General features: G+C 56.4%; 1 protein-coding gene across 1 annotated transcript in view; it reads right to left on the minus strand.

Moving 5' to 3' along the window:
- Positions 1-16,972, minus strand: part of TUFM (Tu translation elongation factor, mitochondrial) — a 67,459-nt gene that overhangs the window by 10,711 nt on the left and 39,776 nt on the right. Inside the window, exons 8-9 of the mRNA XM_032980977.2 lie at positions 15,534-15,638; positions 6,752-6,903 (exon numbers count right to left, since the gene is read on the minus strand). Of these exons, the coding sequence (XP_032836868.1) occupies positions 6,752-6,903; positions 15,534-15,638 (257 nt within the window). The remainder of the gene's footprint in view (positions 1-6,751; positions 6,904-15,533; positions 15,639-16,972) is intronic.

Raw genomic sequence — 16,972 nt, forward strand, 5'->3', positions numbered from 1 at the left:
TCGGGGACGATGCCAATCCCAGCCGCAAGCGATGATGAAATTCTCGCTTGCAACTTTCATCAGATAACTGAGACCAGGCCACTTTAGGTTGGAATGGGGTCCTGGGTGTACACCCACCACCGGAGTGGAAGAATGGCAGGCGCATCTTACAGATGACTAGTCGATGGTCAGAGGGCAGATCAGCTCCACGGTAGGTCCTGGTGTCAAGGACATGGGCTCACATTCGCTGGTCCGTCACTATGTAGTCCAGCAGATGTTCTTGCTTGGACCCGGCATGCATCCATGATGTTGTGTGGATGCGCCGATGCCGGAACAGCGTGTTGGTAATTACAAGCCCATGGGCTGCACAAAAATCTAGCAGCCTCCTACCGTTGTTATTGAGCTGATCTGGCCCATGCCCTCCAATCACTCCAGACCAGGTGCCAGTATCATGACCAACTCGGGCATTGAAGTCACCCAACATGATGACTCTATCCCGAGGGGCCACTTTAGCCAGCACCTGTGACAGGAGGTCATAGAAGGCATCTGACTCATCGGCTTTGCCTGCATCCCTCCACGGATGTTCATCTTCGGTGGGGGCATAAGTAACCACGACCACCATTCCTCGCCTCCGGTTGATGGGAAGGCGAGCCCAAAGTAGCCTGGGGCTTACAGCTTCCCACACCTCACCGCCACGCTCCCACGCCCCCTTCATTCTTTTGTTCAAAAGAAGACCCACACCCTGTTGTTTGGCAGTCTGCTGCCCCGAGTAGAGGACTGTCCACCCCTCATGGTGGCAGGAGCCAGAGCCGGTCCACCGGACCTCCTGAATGCCGCATAGATCCAGGCGGTACCGGTCCAGCTCCCGACAGAGGAGTGGCAGCCTCTCCTCTGCAGTGAGCGTTCGAACTTTCCACGTGGCCACCCGTAGTGGCTTTTCGTTGTTTCTGGAGTAGCCCCGAGGGTAGGTATTCAATCTCCTGGCTCCGCCAATTGGGGTTTGGCCAGGAGACGTCATAGACGCCTGGCCCCCCGGGGCCTCCGGCACAAGCTTAGTTGACACAGTGTACACACACAGTGTCACACACACACAGTGTACACACACACACACAGTTTACACACACAGAGTGTACATACACACACACAGGTACACACCCACCCACCCACTCACCAACTCACTCACTCACCCACCCACCGACTCACCCACCCACTCACCCACACACCCACTCACCCACTCACCTACTCACCCATCGACTCACTCACCCACCCACTCACTCACCCACCCACCCACTCACCCACTCACCTACTCACCCATCGACTCACTCACCCACCCACTCACCAACTCACTCACTCACCCACCCACCGACTCACCCACCCACCCACTCACCCACTCACCTACTCATCCATCGACTCACTCACCCACCCACTCACTCACTCACCCACTCACTCACTCACCCACCCACCCACCCACTCACTCACCCACTCACACACTCACTCACCCAAAGACTCGCCCACTCACCCACTCACTCACCCACTCACTCACTCACCCACTCACTCACCCACTCACACACTCACCCACCCACTCACTCACTCACCCACTCACTCACTCACTCTCCGACTCACACTCACTCACCCACCCACTCACCCACCCACCCACTCACTCACCAACTAACCCACCCACTCACCTGTGCCTCCACCTTCTGGTGAGGCTTCACGGACCCAGGCTCACACATCACCAACTAACCCTCTCACCCACCCACCCACCCACTCACCCACCAACTCACCCACTCACTCACCCACCCACTCACTCACCAACTAACCCACCCACCCACCCACTCACCTGTGCCTCCACCTTCTGGTGAGGCTTCACGGACCCAGGCTCACACATCACCAACTAACCCACCCACCCACCCACTCACCCACCCACCCACTCACCTGTGCCTCCACCTTCTGGTGAGGCTTCACGGACCCAGGCTCACACATCACCAACGAACCCACCCACCCACCCACCCACTCACCCACCCACCCACCCACACACTCACCCACCAACTCACCCACTCACTCACCCACCCACTCACTCACCAACTAACCCACCCACCCACTCACCCACTCACCCACTCACCCACCAACTCACCCACTCACTCACCCACCCACCCACTCACTCACCAACTAACCCACTCACCCACCCACCCACTCACCCACTCACCCACCAACTCACCCACTCACTCACCCACCCACCCACTCACTCACCAACTCACCCACCCACCCACCCACTCACCTGTGCCTCAACCTTCTGGTGAGGCTTCACGGACCCAGGCTCACACATCACCAACTAACCCACTCACCCACTCACCCACTCACCCACCAACTCACCCACTCACTCACCCACCCACCCACTCACTCACCAACTAACCCACCCACCCACTCACTCACCAACTAACCCACCCACCCACCCACTCACCTGTGCCTCCACCTTCTGGTGAGGCTTCACGGACCCAGGCTCACACATCACCAACTAACACACTCACCCACCCACCCGCCCACCCACTCATCCACTCACCCACCAACTCACCCACTCACTCACCCACCCACCCACTCACTCACCAACTAACCCACCCACCCACCCACTCACCTGTGCCTCCACCTTCTGGTGAGGCTTCACGGACCCAGGCTCACACATCACCAACTAACACACTCACCCACCCACCCGCCCACCCACCCACCCACTCACCCACCAACTCACCCACTCACCCACTCACCCACCAACTCACCCACTCACTCACCCACTCACCCACTCACCCACCAACTCACCCACTCACTCACCCACCCACCCACCCACTCACCCACTCACCCACTCACCCACCAACTCACCCACTCACCCACCAACTCACCCACTCACTCACCCACCAACCCACCCACCCACTCACTCACCAACTAACCCACCCACCCACTCACCTGTGCCTCCATCTTCTGGTGAGGCTTCACGGACCCAGGCTCACACATCACCAACTAACCCACTCACCCACCCACCCACCCACTCACCCACTCACCCACCAACTCAGCAACTCACTCACCCACCCACTCACTCACCAACTAACCCACCCACCCACCCACTCACCTGTGCCTCCATCTTCTGGTGAGGCTTCACGGACCCAGGCTCACACATCACCAACTAACCCACTCACTCACCCACCCACTCACCCACCCACTCACCCACTCACCCACCAACTCACCCAATCACTCACCCACCCACCCACTCACTCACCAACTCACCCACCCACCCACTCACCTGTGCCTCCACCTTCTGGTGAGGCTTCACGGACCCAGGCTCACACATCACCAACTAACCCACCCACCCACCCACTCACCCACCCACCCACTCACCTGTGCCTCCACCTTCTGGTGAGGCTTCACGGACCCAGGCTCACACATCACCAACTAACCCACTCACCCACCCACTCACCCACTCACCCACCAACTCACCCACTCACTCACCCACCCACTCACTCACCAACTAACCCACCCACCCACCCACTCACCCACCCACCCACTCACTCACTCACCAACTCACCCACTCACCAACTCACCCACCCACCCACTCACCTGTGCCTCCACCTTCTGGTGAGGCTTCACGGACCCAGGCTCACACATCACCAACTAACCCACTCACCCACCCACTCACTCACCCACCCACCCACTCACTCACCAACTCACCCACTCACCCACCCACCCACCCACTCACTCACCAACTAACCCACCCACCCACTCACTCACCAACTAACCCACCCACCCACCCACTCACCTGTGCCTCCACCTTCTGGTGAGGCTTCACGGACCCAGGCTCACACATCACCAACTAACCCACTCACCCACTCACCCACCCACTCACCCACCCACTCACCCACCAACTCACCCACCAACTCACCCACTCACTCACCCACCCACCCACTCACTCACAAACTAACCCACCCACCCACTCACCTGTGCCTCCACCTTCTGGTGAGGCTTCACGGACCCAGGCTGACACATCACCAACTAACCCACTCACCCACCCACCCACTCACTCACCCACTCACCCACCAACTCACCCACTCACTCACCCACCCACCCACTCACTCACCAACTAACCCACCCACCCACCCACTCACCTGTGCCTCCACCTTCTGGTGAGGCTTCACGGACCCAGGCTCACACATCACCAACTAACCCACTCACCCACCCACCCACCCACTCACCCACTCACCCACCAACTCACCCACTCACTCACCCACCCACCCACTCACTCACCAACTAACCCACCCAACCACTCACCTGTGCCTCCACCTTCTGGTGAGGCTTCACGGACCCAGGCTCACACATCACCAACTAACCCACTCACTCACCCACCCACCCACTCACTCACCAACTAACCCACTCACCCACCCACTCACCCACTCACCCACCAACTAACCCACTCACCCACCAACTCACCCACTCACTCACCCACCCACCCACTCACTCACCAACTAACTCACCCACCCACCCACTCACCTGTGCCTCCACCTTCTGGTGAGGCTTCACGGACCCAGGCTCACACATCACCAACTAACCCACTCACCCACCCACCCACCCACTCACCCACTCACCCACTCACCCACCAACTCACCCACTCACTCACCCACCCACCCACTCACTCACCAACTAACCCACCCACCCACCCACTCACCTGTGCCTCCACCTTCTGGTGAGGCTTCACGGACCCAGGCTCACACATCACCAACTAACCCACTCACCCACCCACCCACCCACTCACCCACTCACTCACCCACTTACCCACTCACTCACCAACTAACCCACCCACCCACCCACTCACCTGTGCCTCCACCTTCTGGTGAGGCTTCACGGACCCAGGCTCACACATCACCAACTAACCCATTCACCCACGCACCCACTCACCCACTCACCCACCAACTCATCCACTCACTCACCCACCCACCCACTCACTCACCAACTAACCCACCCACCCACCCACTCACCTGTGCCTCCACCATCTGGTGAGGCTTCACGGACCCAGGCTCACACATCACCAACTAACCCACTCACGCACCCACCCACCCACTCACCCACCAACTCACCCACTCACTCACCCACCCACCCACTCACTCACCAACTAACCCACCCACCCACCCACTCACCTGTGCCTCCACCTTCTGGTGAGGCTTCACGGACCCAGGCTCACACATCACCAACTAACCCACTCACCCACCCACCCACCCACTCACCCACTCACTCACCCACTTACCCACTCACTCACCAACTAACCCACTCACCCACTCACCCACCCACTCACCCACCCACCCACTCACCTGTGCCTCCACCTTCTGGTGAGGCTTCACGGACCCAGGCTCACACATCACCAACTAACCCATTCACCCACGCACCCACTCACCCACCAACTCATCCACTCACTCACCCACCCACCCACTCACTCACCAACTAACCCACCCACCCACCCACTCACCTGTGCCTCCACCATCTGGTGAGGCTTCACGGACCCAGGCTCACACATCACCAACTAACCCACTCACGCACCCACCCACCCACTCACCCACCAACTCACCCACTCACTCACCCACCCACCCACTCACTCACCAACTAACCCACCCACCCACCCACTCACCTGTGCCTCCACCTTCTGGTGAGGCTTCACGGACCCAGGCTCACACATCACCAACTAACCCACTCACCCACCCACTCACCCACCCACCCACCCACTCACCCACTCACCCACTCACCCACCAACTCACCCACTCACTCACCCACCCACCCACTCACTCACCAACTAACCCACCCACCCACCCATCCACTCACCTGTGCCTCCACCTTCTGGTGAGGCTTCACGGACCCAGGCTCACACATCACCAACTAACCCACTCACCCACCCACCCACCCACTCACCCACCCACCCACCCACTCACTCACCAACTAACCCACCCACCCACTCACCTGTGCCTCCACCTTCTGGTGAGGCTTCACGGACCCAGGCTCACACATCACCAACTAACCCACTCACCCACCCACCCACCCACTCACCAACCCACCCACCCACTCACTCACCCACCCACCCACTCACTCACCAACTAACCCACCCACCCACCCACTCACGTGTGCCTCCACCTTCTGGTGAGGCTTCACGGACCCAGGCTCACACATCACCAACTAACCCACTCACCCACCCACCCACCCACTCACCCACTCACCCACTCACCCACCAACTCACCCACTCACCCACCAACTCACCCACTCACTCACCCACCCACCCACTCACTGACTCACCAACTAACCCACCCACCCACCCACTCACCTGTGCCTCCACCTTCTGGTGAGGCTTCACGGACCCAGGCTCACACATCACCAACTCACCCACTCACCCACTCACTCACCCCCTCACTCACTCACTCACCCACCCACCCACTCACCAACTAAGCCACCCACCCACCCACTCACCTGTGCCTCCACCTTCTGGTGAGGCTTCACGGACCCAGGCTCACACATCACCAACTCACCCACTCACCCACTCACTCACCCCCTCACTCACTCACTCACCCACCCACCCACTCACCAACTAAGAAACCCACCCACCCACTCACCTGTGCCTCCACCTTCTGGTGAGGCTTCACGGACCCAGGCTCACACATCACCAACTCACCCACTCACCCACTCACTCACCCCCTCACTCACTCACTCACCCACCCACCCACTCACCAACTAAGAAACCCACCCACCCACTCACCTGTGCCTCCACCTTCTGGTGAGGCTTCACGGACCCAGGCTCACACATCACCATGCCCCGCCTGATGTCGTCACGCTTGAGCCCTCGCACGAGAATTCCCACGTTGTCCCCGGCCTCGGAGCGGTCCAGAGACTGGTGGAACATCTCGATGCCTAGAGAATCACAGAGATATATACACACATATATACACACATATATATATATATACACATATATACACACATATATACACACATATATACACATATATACACACATATATATATACACACATATATACACACAGATACACACATAGATACACACATATATACACACACACAGAGATACACACACACATATATACACACACATATATACACATATATACACACACATATACACACAGATACATACACACACAGATACACACACACACACACACATATATACACACACATATATACACACATATATACATACACACACATATATACACACATATATACACACACATAGATACGCAGAGATACACACAGATACACACATACATACACACACACAGAGATACACACACACATATATATACACATATATACACACACATATATACACACACACACAGATACACACACACACACAGATACACACACACACAGATAGACACACACACACACGTATACACACACACAGAGACACACACAGAGACACACATATATATATACACACACACAGATACACACACACACAGATACACACACACAGAGATACACACACACACATATACACACACATATATATACACACACACATAGATACACACACACAGATACACACACACAGATAGACACACACGTATATATACACACAGAGATACACACACATAGATACACACACATATATACACACACATAGATACACACACACATATATACACAGAGATACACACACAGATACATACACAGAGAGATACACACACACAGAGATACAGTGCACACAGAGATACACACACACACATATATACACAGAGATACACACACAGATACACACATATACACACAGATACACACACACAGAGATACACACATATATACACAGAGATACACACACAGAGATACACACACACACATATACACATATATACACAGAGATACACACACAGATACACACACACATATATACACAGAGATACACACACAGATACACACACACACATATATACACAGAGATACACACACACATAGATACACACAGATACACACACACAGATACATACACACAGAGATACACACACACATATATACACAGAGATATACACACAGATACACACACACATATATACACAGAGATACACACACAGATACACACACACATATATACACAGAGATACACACACACATAGATACACACAGAGATACACACAGATACACACATACAGAGATACACACACACAGATAGATACACACACAGATACACACAAGAGATACACACACACAGAGATACACACACACAGATACATACACACAGATACACACAGACATACACACACAGATACACACACACTGATACAACAACAACAACAACCGCCATTCGCCACTAAGTGGCGGTGACGTCACCACGACGCTTGTGCCAGGCTATGTGCACCCTGAGGCCACGTGAAGTGTCGAACGCCCGCTGGCAGGAGGTCACGGGGCAGACCCAGGTGCCACGGGTCGACTGACTGAGATGACTGGCTGATGCACCACCTGTGCCCCCTACTGTGCCAACCTGCTGTGCTTTAGCCACCCGGCGCTCCGCTCGCTGTTGTGAGCGTCGCTCCTCCGCCCTCCGTTGTTGTTGGAGGGCGACTGCCTCCAACTGCCCAGTAGCATCCTTCACGAGCCTCCTCCACAGAGGCCGATCTTGACACCGCTGGTACCAGTCATCGGCAAGTCCACTCAGCTCCACGTCCTCCTGTACCACATCACTCCATCTCTTCTCTAGCCCGTGCCGCGCCCGCTTAGCCCCCTCAATCCGGCCAAACAAAAGCTGTTTCGGCATGCGGTGGCTGGGCATGCGGGCTACATGACCCAGCCATCGCAGCCTTGCCTGCCGGAGGAGCTCACCGATGGGACCCTGCCCAGATCTTTCAAGGATTTGTGAGCTCCTCACACAATCCAGTCTGGTTAAACCCAGGATGGATCGTAGGCAGGCCAGCCTAAATGTTTCTAACCGGCGAAGATGTTCCATTAGGGGGGTCCACGTTTCGCAAGCGTAGAGAAGGGAGGGAATGACCGTGGCCGAGAAGACCTGAAGTTTAGTGCGGAGCGACAGACCAGGTAGCTTCCACACAGCGTTACGCAACCGATGAAAAGATATTGCCGCTCGACTGATTCGGAGTGAGACCTCTGCTGTTAAACTGGAGCCAGTCATAAGCACACTGCCCAGGTATGGGAAACTCTCCACTCTCTCCACAACTGCCCCATCACCGATTGGGAGTTGTGGGGGTGGAGTGTCCGATGGTACAAAATACCCAGGCAGGTGCTTAGTTTTGGTGGGGCTGATGGTAAGGCCCCACCTCTTAGTGGCACGCTCCAGTCTCAGCAGCAGCGTCTCCAACTCCTCCTCTGACTGAGCAGCTATTACCAAGTCATCAGCATACATAACGTGGTTGAGCAATAGGGAGCCATCCCTTGACCGCACCCGGGCATCGATTAGCCTCCCATTATATCTGTACCATATGGAGATTCCCCCGGTACAGCTATTGAAGGCTTCACGAACTACATGGTCAAAATAGATGTTAAATAATGTGGGAGCCAGAGGACATCCCTGTCGCACCCCAAGGTGTACAGGGAATGGCTCTGACTCCCGGCCACGTAGTTTTACCCGGGCCCGCTCACCATCATGAAGGTCCTTAATGATCGTGAGCAGAGGGTCAGGTACTCCAAAAGCACGAAGAACGACCCAGAGCCCAGGCCTACTGATGGTATCATAGGCCTTGACCAGGTCAATAAAGCAGAGATGTAGGTCTTGTTGGAATTCCCTACACCTCTGCTGTAGCAGACGGACAGAAAATATGGCATCTGTGCAGGACCGCCCTTTCCTGAAACCACATTGGGGCTCCGCAAGCCTCTCCTCAGCGTGCCTGGCAAGGCGATGCTGAATAATCCTTGCCAGGACCTTTCCCGGCACACTGAGGAGTGAGATGCCCCTGTAGTTGTTACAGTCTGTGCGGTCCCCCTTCTTAAAAAGGGGGACCACCAGGGCATCCTTCCAATCCTGCGGAACCCGTCCAGTGGTCCAGACTGTTGTTATGATGTCATATAGGGCAGTCTGTGCACAAACGCCACCCTCCCTCAGCATTTCGCTTGGGAGATCATCTCTGCCCGCTGCCTTTCCTGGTCTCAGACTCCGTATCGCCTTCAATACTTCCTCAGCAGATGGCACCTCAGCCAGCCACTCACAGGGGGTGACTTCATCCAATATTTGAGGCACCGCAGCCTCAGCAGGGTCATCCTCACTTTGTGCCACGATGTTTTCCTGGCTGAGGGATTTTCCCTCCCCCAGGACCTCACAGAAATGCTCAGCAAATCTGCGAACCTGTTCCTGGGGGTCGGAAATTGGATCACACACATATATACAAAGACACACACACACAGATACATACACAGAGATACACACACAGAGATACATACACACAGAGATACATAGACACAGGTACACACACAGATACACACACACACAGATACACACACAGATACACACACAGATACACACAGATACATACACACACAGATACACACACACAGATACACACACAGAGACACACACAGAGGCACGCACAGAGATATACACAGAGATACACACACACAGATATACACACAGAGATAGAGAGTTATAGAGAAAGTGGTGAGCGTGTGAGTGGTGAGCGTGTGAGTGGTGAGTGTGGTGAGTGGTGAGCGTGGTGAGCGTGTGAGTGGTGAGCATGTGAGTGGTGAGTGTGGTGAGTGGTGAGCGTGTGAGTGGTGAGTGTGGTGAGCGTGGTGAGCGTGTGAGTGGTGAGCATGTGAGTGGTGAGTGTGGTGAGTGGTGAGCGTGTGAGTGGTGAGCGTGTGAGTGGTGAATGGTGAGCGTGTGAGTGGTGAGCATGTGAGTGGTGAGCGTGTGAGTAGTGAGTGGTGAGTGTGGTGAGCGTGGTGAGCATGTGAGTGGTGAGCGTGTGAGTGGTGTGTGAGTGGTGAGCGTGTGAATGGTGAGTGGTGAGCGTGTGAGTGGTGAGTGGTGAGCGTGTGAGTGGTGAGCGTGTGAGTGGTGAGTGTGGTGAGCGGTGAGCGTGTGAGTGGTGAGCGTGTGAGTGGTGAGCGTGTGAGTGGTGAGTGGTGAGCGTGTGAGTGGGTGAGCGTGTGAGTGGTGAGCGTGTGAGTGGTGAGTGTGTGAGTGGTGAGTGTGTGAGTGGTGAGTGTGGTGAGTGGTGAGCGTGTGAGTGGGTGAGTGTGTGAGTGGTGAGCGTGTGAGTGGTGAGCGTGTGAGTGGTGAGCGTGTGAGTGGTGAGTGGTGAGTGTGTGAGTGGTGAGTGTGTGAGTGGTGAGTGATGAGTGTGTGAGTGGTGAGTGTGTGAGTGGTGAGCGTGTGAGTGGTGTGTGTGGTGAGCGGTGAGTGTGTGAGTGGTGAGTGTGTGAGTGGTGAGCGTGTGAGTGGTGAGTGTGGTGAGCGGTGAGCGTGTGAGTGGTGAGTGGTGAGCGTGTGAGTGGGTGAGCGTGTGAGTGGTGAGCGTGTGAGTGGTGAGCGTGTGAGTGGTGTGTGTGGTGAGCGGTGAGTGTGTGAGTGGTGAGTGTGGTGAGTGGTGAGCGTGTGAGTGGTGAGTGTGGTGAGTGGTGAGTGTGGTGAGCGTGGTGAGCGTGTGAGTGGTGAGCGTGTGAGTGGTGAGCGTGTGAGTGGTGTGTGAGTGGTGAGCCTGTGAGTGGTGAGTGGTGAGCGTGTGAGTGGTGAGCGTGTGAGTGGTGAGTGTGGTGAGCGGTGAGCGTGTGAGTGGTGAGTGTGGTGAGTGGTGAGCGTGTGATTGGTGAGTGGTGAGTGTGTGAGTGGGTGAGCGTGAGAGTGGTGAGCGTGTGAGTGTGTGAGTCTGTGAGTGGTGAGCGTGTGAGTGGTGAGTGGGTGAGCGTGAGCGTGGTGAGCGTGGTGAGCGTGGCGAGTGTGGTGAGTGTGGTGAGCGTGTGAGGGGGTGAGAGTGGTGAGTGTGAGCGTGGTGAGCGTGGCGAGCGTGTGAGTGGTGAGTGTGTGAGTGGTGAGCGTGTGAGTGGTGAGTGTGTGAGTGGTGTCTGAGTGGGTGAGCGTGTGAGTGGTGAGCGTGTGAGTGGTGAGCGTGTGAGTGGTGAGCGTGTGAGTGGTGAGTGTGTGAGTGGTGAGCGTGTGAGTGGGTAAGCGTGTGAGTGGTGAGCGTGTGAGTAGGTGAGCGTGGTGAGCGTGTGAGTGGTGAGGGTGTGAGTGGGTGAGCGTGTGAGTGGTGAGCGTGTGAGTGGGTGAGTGTGTGAGTGGTGAGCGTGTGAGTGGTGTGTGAGTGGTGAGTGTGTGAGTGGTGAGTGTGTGAGTGGTGTGTGAGTGGTGAGTGTGTGAGTGGTGTGTGAGTGGTGAGTGTGTGAGTGGTGAGTGTGTGAGTGGTGAGCGTGGTGAGTGTGAGCGTGGTGAGCGTGGTGAGCGTGTGAGTGGTGAGGGTGTGAGTGGTGAGCGTGTGAGTGGTGAGTGGTGAGTGTGTGAGTGGTGAGTGTGTGAGTGGTGAGCGTGGTGAGCGTGTGAGTGGTGAGTGTGTGAGTGGGTGAGCGTGTGAGTGGTGAGCGTGTGAGTGGGTGAGTGTGTGAGTGGTGAGCATGTGAGTGGTGAGCGTGTGAGTAGTGAGTGTGTGAGTGGTGAGTGTGTGAGTGGTGAGTGTGTGAGTGGTGAGCGTGTGAGTGGTGTGTGAGTGGTGAGCGTGGTGAGCGTGGTGAGTGGTGAGCGTGTGAGTGGGTGAGCGTGTGAGTGTGAGCGTGGTGAGCGTGAGCGTGGTGAGCGTGGTGAGCGTGTGAGTGGTGAGGGTGTGAGTGGTGAGGGTGTGAGTGGTGAGCGTGGTGAGCGTGGTGAGCGTGGTGAGCGTGGTGAGCGTGGTGAGTGGTGAGGGTGTGAGTGGTGAGCGTGGTGAGTGTGGCGAGCGTGGTGAGCGTGTGAGTGTGAGCGTGGTGAGTGTGTGAGTGGGTGAGTGTGTGAGTGGTGAGTGGTGAGCGTGGTGAGCGTGGTGAGCGTGTGAGTGGTGAGCGTGGTGAGCGTGGTGAGCGTGGTGAGCGTGTGAGTGGTGAGTGTGAGCGTGGTGAGCGTGGTGAGCGTGGTGAGCGTGTGAGTGGTGAGTGGTGAGCGTGGTGAGCGTGTGAGTGGTGAGTGGTGAGCGTGGTGAGCGTGTGAGTGGTGAGCGTGGTGAGCGTGGTGAGTGTGTGAGTGGTGAGCGTGGTGAGTGGTGAGTGGTGAGCGTGGTGAGCGTGTGAGTGGTGAGTGGTGAGTGTGTGAGTGGTGAGTGTGTGAGTGGTGAGTGATGAGTGTGTGAGTGGTGAGTGTGTGAGTGGTGAGCGTGTGAGTGGTGTGTGTGGTGAGCGGTGAGTGTGTGAGTGGTGAGTGTGTGAGTGGTGAGCGTGTGAGTGGTGAGTGTGGTGAGCGGTGAGCGTGTGAGTGGTGAGTGGTGAGCGTGTGAGTGGGTGAGCGTGTGAGTGGTGAGCGTGTGAGTGGTGAGCGTGTGAGTGGTGTGTGTGGTGAGCGGTGAGTGTGTGAGTGGTGAGTGTGGTGAGTGGTGAGCGTGTGAGTGGTGAGTGTGGTGAGTGGTGAGTGTGGTGAGCGTGGTGAGCGTGTGAGTGGTGAGCGTGTGAGTGGTGAGCGTGTGAGTGGTGTGTGAGTGGTGAGCCTGTGAGTGGTGAGTGGTGAGCGTGTGAGTGGTGAGCGTGTGAGTGGTGAGTGTGGTGAGCGGTGAGCGTGTGAGTGGTGAGTGTGGTGAGTGGTGAGCGTGTGATTGGTGAGTGGTGAGTGTGTGAGTGGGTGAGCGTGAGAGTGGTGAGCGTGTGAGTGTGTGAGTCTGTGAGTGGTGAGCGTGTGAGTGGTGAGTGGGTGAGCGTGAGCGTGGTGAGCGTGGTGAGCGTGGCGAGTGTGGTGAGTGTGGTGAGCGTGTGAGGGGGTGAGAGTGGTGAGTGTGAGCGTGGTGAGCGTGGCGAGCGTGTGAGTGGTGAGTGTGTGAGTGGTGAGCGTGTGAGTGGTGAGTGTGTGAGTGGTGAGCGTGTGAGTGGGTAAGCGTGTGAGTGGTGAGCGTGTGAGTAGGTGAGCGTGGTGAGCGTGTGAGTGGTGAGGGTGTGAGTGGGTGAGCGTGTGAGTGGTGAGCGTGTGAGTGTGTGAGTGTGTGAGTGGTGAGCGTGTGAGTGGTGTGTGAGTGGTGAGTGTGTGAGTGGTGAGTGTGTGAGTGGTGTGTGAGTGGTGAGTGTGTGAGTGGTGTGTGAGTGGTGAGTGTGTGAGTGGTGAGTGTGTGAGTGGTGAGCGTGGTGAGTGTGAGCGTGGTGAGCGTGGTGAGCGTGTGAGTGGTGAGGGTGTGAGTGGTGAGCGTGTGAGTGGTGAGTGGTGAGTGTGTGAGTGGTGAGTGTGTGAGTGGTGAGCGTGGTGAGCGTGTGAGTGGTGAGTGTGTGAGTGGGTGAGCGTGTGAGTGGTGAGCGTGTGAGTGGGTGAGTGTGTGAGTGGTGAGCATGTGAGTGGTGAGCGTGTGAGTAGTGAGTGTGTGAGTGGTGAGTGTGTGAGTGGTGAGTGTGTGAGTGGTGAGCGTGTGAGTGGTGTGTGAGTGGTGAGCGTGGTGAGCGTGGTGAGTGGTGAGCGTGTGAGTGGGTGAGCGTGTGAGTGTGAGCGTGGTGAGCGTGAGCGTGGTGAGCGTGGTGAGCGTGTGAGTGGTGAGGGTGTGAGTGGTGAGCGTGTGAGTGGTGAGCGTGGTGAGCGTGGTGAGTGGTGAGGGTGTGAGTGGTGAGCGTGGTGAGCGTGGTGAGCGTGGTGAGCGTGGTGAGCGTGGTGAGTGAGTGGTGAGCGTGGTGAGTGGTGAGGGTGTGAGTGGTGAGCGTGGTGAGTGTGGCGAGCGTGGTGAGCGTGTGAGTGTGAGCGTGGTGAGTGTGTGAGTGGGTGAGTGTGTGAGTGGTGAGTGGTGAGCGTGGTGAGCGTGGTGAGCGTGTGAGTGGTGAGCGTGGTGAGCGTGGTGAGCGTGGTGAGCGTGTGAGTGGTGAGTGTGAGCGTGGTGAGCGTGGTGAGCGTGGTGAGCGTGTGAGTGGTGAGTGGTGAGCGTGGTGAGCGTGTGAGTGGTGAGTGGTGAGCGTGGTGAGCGTGTGAGTGGTGAGCGTGGTGAGCGTGGTGAGTGTGTGAGTGGTGAGCGTGGTGAGTGGTGAGTGGTGAGCGTGGTGAGCGTGTGAGTGGTGAGCGTGGTGAGCGTGGTGAGTGTGTGAGTGGTGAGCGTGGTGAGTGGTGAGTGGTGAGCGTGGTGAGCGTGTGAGTGGTGAGCGTAGTGAGCGTGGTGAGTGTGTGAGTGGTGAGCGTGGTGAGCGTGTGAGTGGTGAGCGTGGTGAGTGGTGAGTGGTGAGCGTGGTGAGTGTGTGAGTGGTGAGGTTGGTGAGTGGTGAGTGGTGTGAGTGGTGAGCGTGTGAGTGGTGAGTGTGGTGAGCGTGGTGAGCGTGGTGAGCGTGGTGAGCGTGTGAGTGGTGAGCGTGGTGAGCGTGGTGAGCGTGGTGAGCGTGGTGAGCGTGGTGAGTGGTGAGCGTGGTGAGCGTGGTGAGCGTGGTGAGCGTGGTACCCGTGACGACGGAGCGCACCGACCGACTGAAGCCCACAAACTCACACTCCTCGCCCTTCTTGATGACGCCACGCTCCAGAGTCCCCGTCACCACCGTGCCACGTCCTGCGTCACACACACAGCGTCACACACACACAGTGTCACACACACACAGCGTCACACACACACACAGTGTCACACACAGTGTCACACACAGTGTCACACACACACACACAGCGTCACACACACACAGCGTCACACACACAGCGTCACACACACACAGTGTCACACAGTGTCACACACACACAGCGTCACACACAGCGTCACACACACACAGCGTCACACACACAGTGTCACACACAGTGTCACACACAGTGTCACACACACACACAGTGTCACACACACACACACAGTGTCACACACACAGTGTCACACACACAGTGTCACACACACACAGCGTCACACACACACAGCGTCACACACACACAGCGTCACACACACAGTGTCACACACAGTGTCACACACACACACACAGTGTCACACACACACACACAGTGTCACACACACAGTGTCACACACACAGTGTCACACACACACAGCGTCACACACACACAGCGTCACACACACACAGCGTCACACACACAGTGTCACACACAGTGTCACACACAGTGTCACACACACACACAGTGTCACACACACACACACAGTGTCACACACACAGTGTCACACACACAGTGTCACACACACACAGCGTCACACACACACAGCGTCACACACACAGTGTCACACACACAGCGTCACACACACACAGCGTCACACACACACAGCGTCACACACACACAGCGTCACACACACAGTGTCACACACAGTGTCACACACACACAGCATCACACACAGTGTCACACACAGTGTCACACAGTGTCACACACACACAGCATCACACACAGTGTCACACACAGTGTCACACACAGTGTCACACACACACAGCGTCACACACAGCGTCACACACAGTGTCACACACACACAGCGTCACACACAGTGTCACACACAGTGTCACACACACACAGCGTCACACACAGCGTCACACACAGTGTCTCACACACACACACAGCGTCACACACACAGTATCACACACAGTGTCACACACACAGTGTCACACACACAGCGTCACACAAAGTGTCACACACACAGCGTCACACACAGTGTCACACACAGTGTCACACACACACAGCGTCACACACACACAGCGTCACACACACACAGCGTCACACACAGTGTCACACACACAGCGTCACACACACACACAGCATCACACACACAGCGTCACACACACAGCGTCACACACAGCGTCACACACACAGCGTCACACACAGTGTCACACACAGTGTCACACACACACAGCGTCACACACAGTGTCACACACACACAGCATCACACACAGTGTCACACACAGTGTCACA

The sequence above is a fragment of the Petromyzon marinus genome, chromosome 77 (assembly GCF_048934315.1).
Source record: "Petromyzon marinus isolate PM22_M1 ecotype Great Lakes invasive population chromosome 77, UKy_Petmar_22M1.pri1.0, whole genome shotgun sequence".
Classification (NCBI taxonomy): domain Eukaryota; kingdom Metazoa; phylum Chordata; class Hyperoartia; order Petromyzontiformes; family Petromyzontidae; genus Petromyzon; species Petromyzon marinus.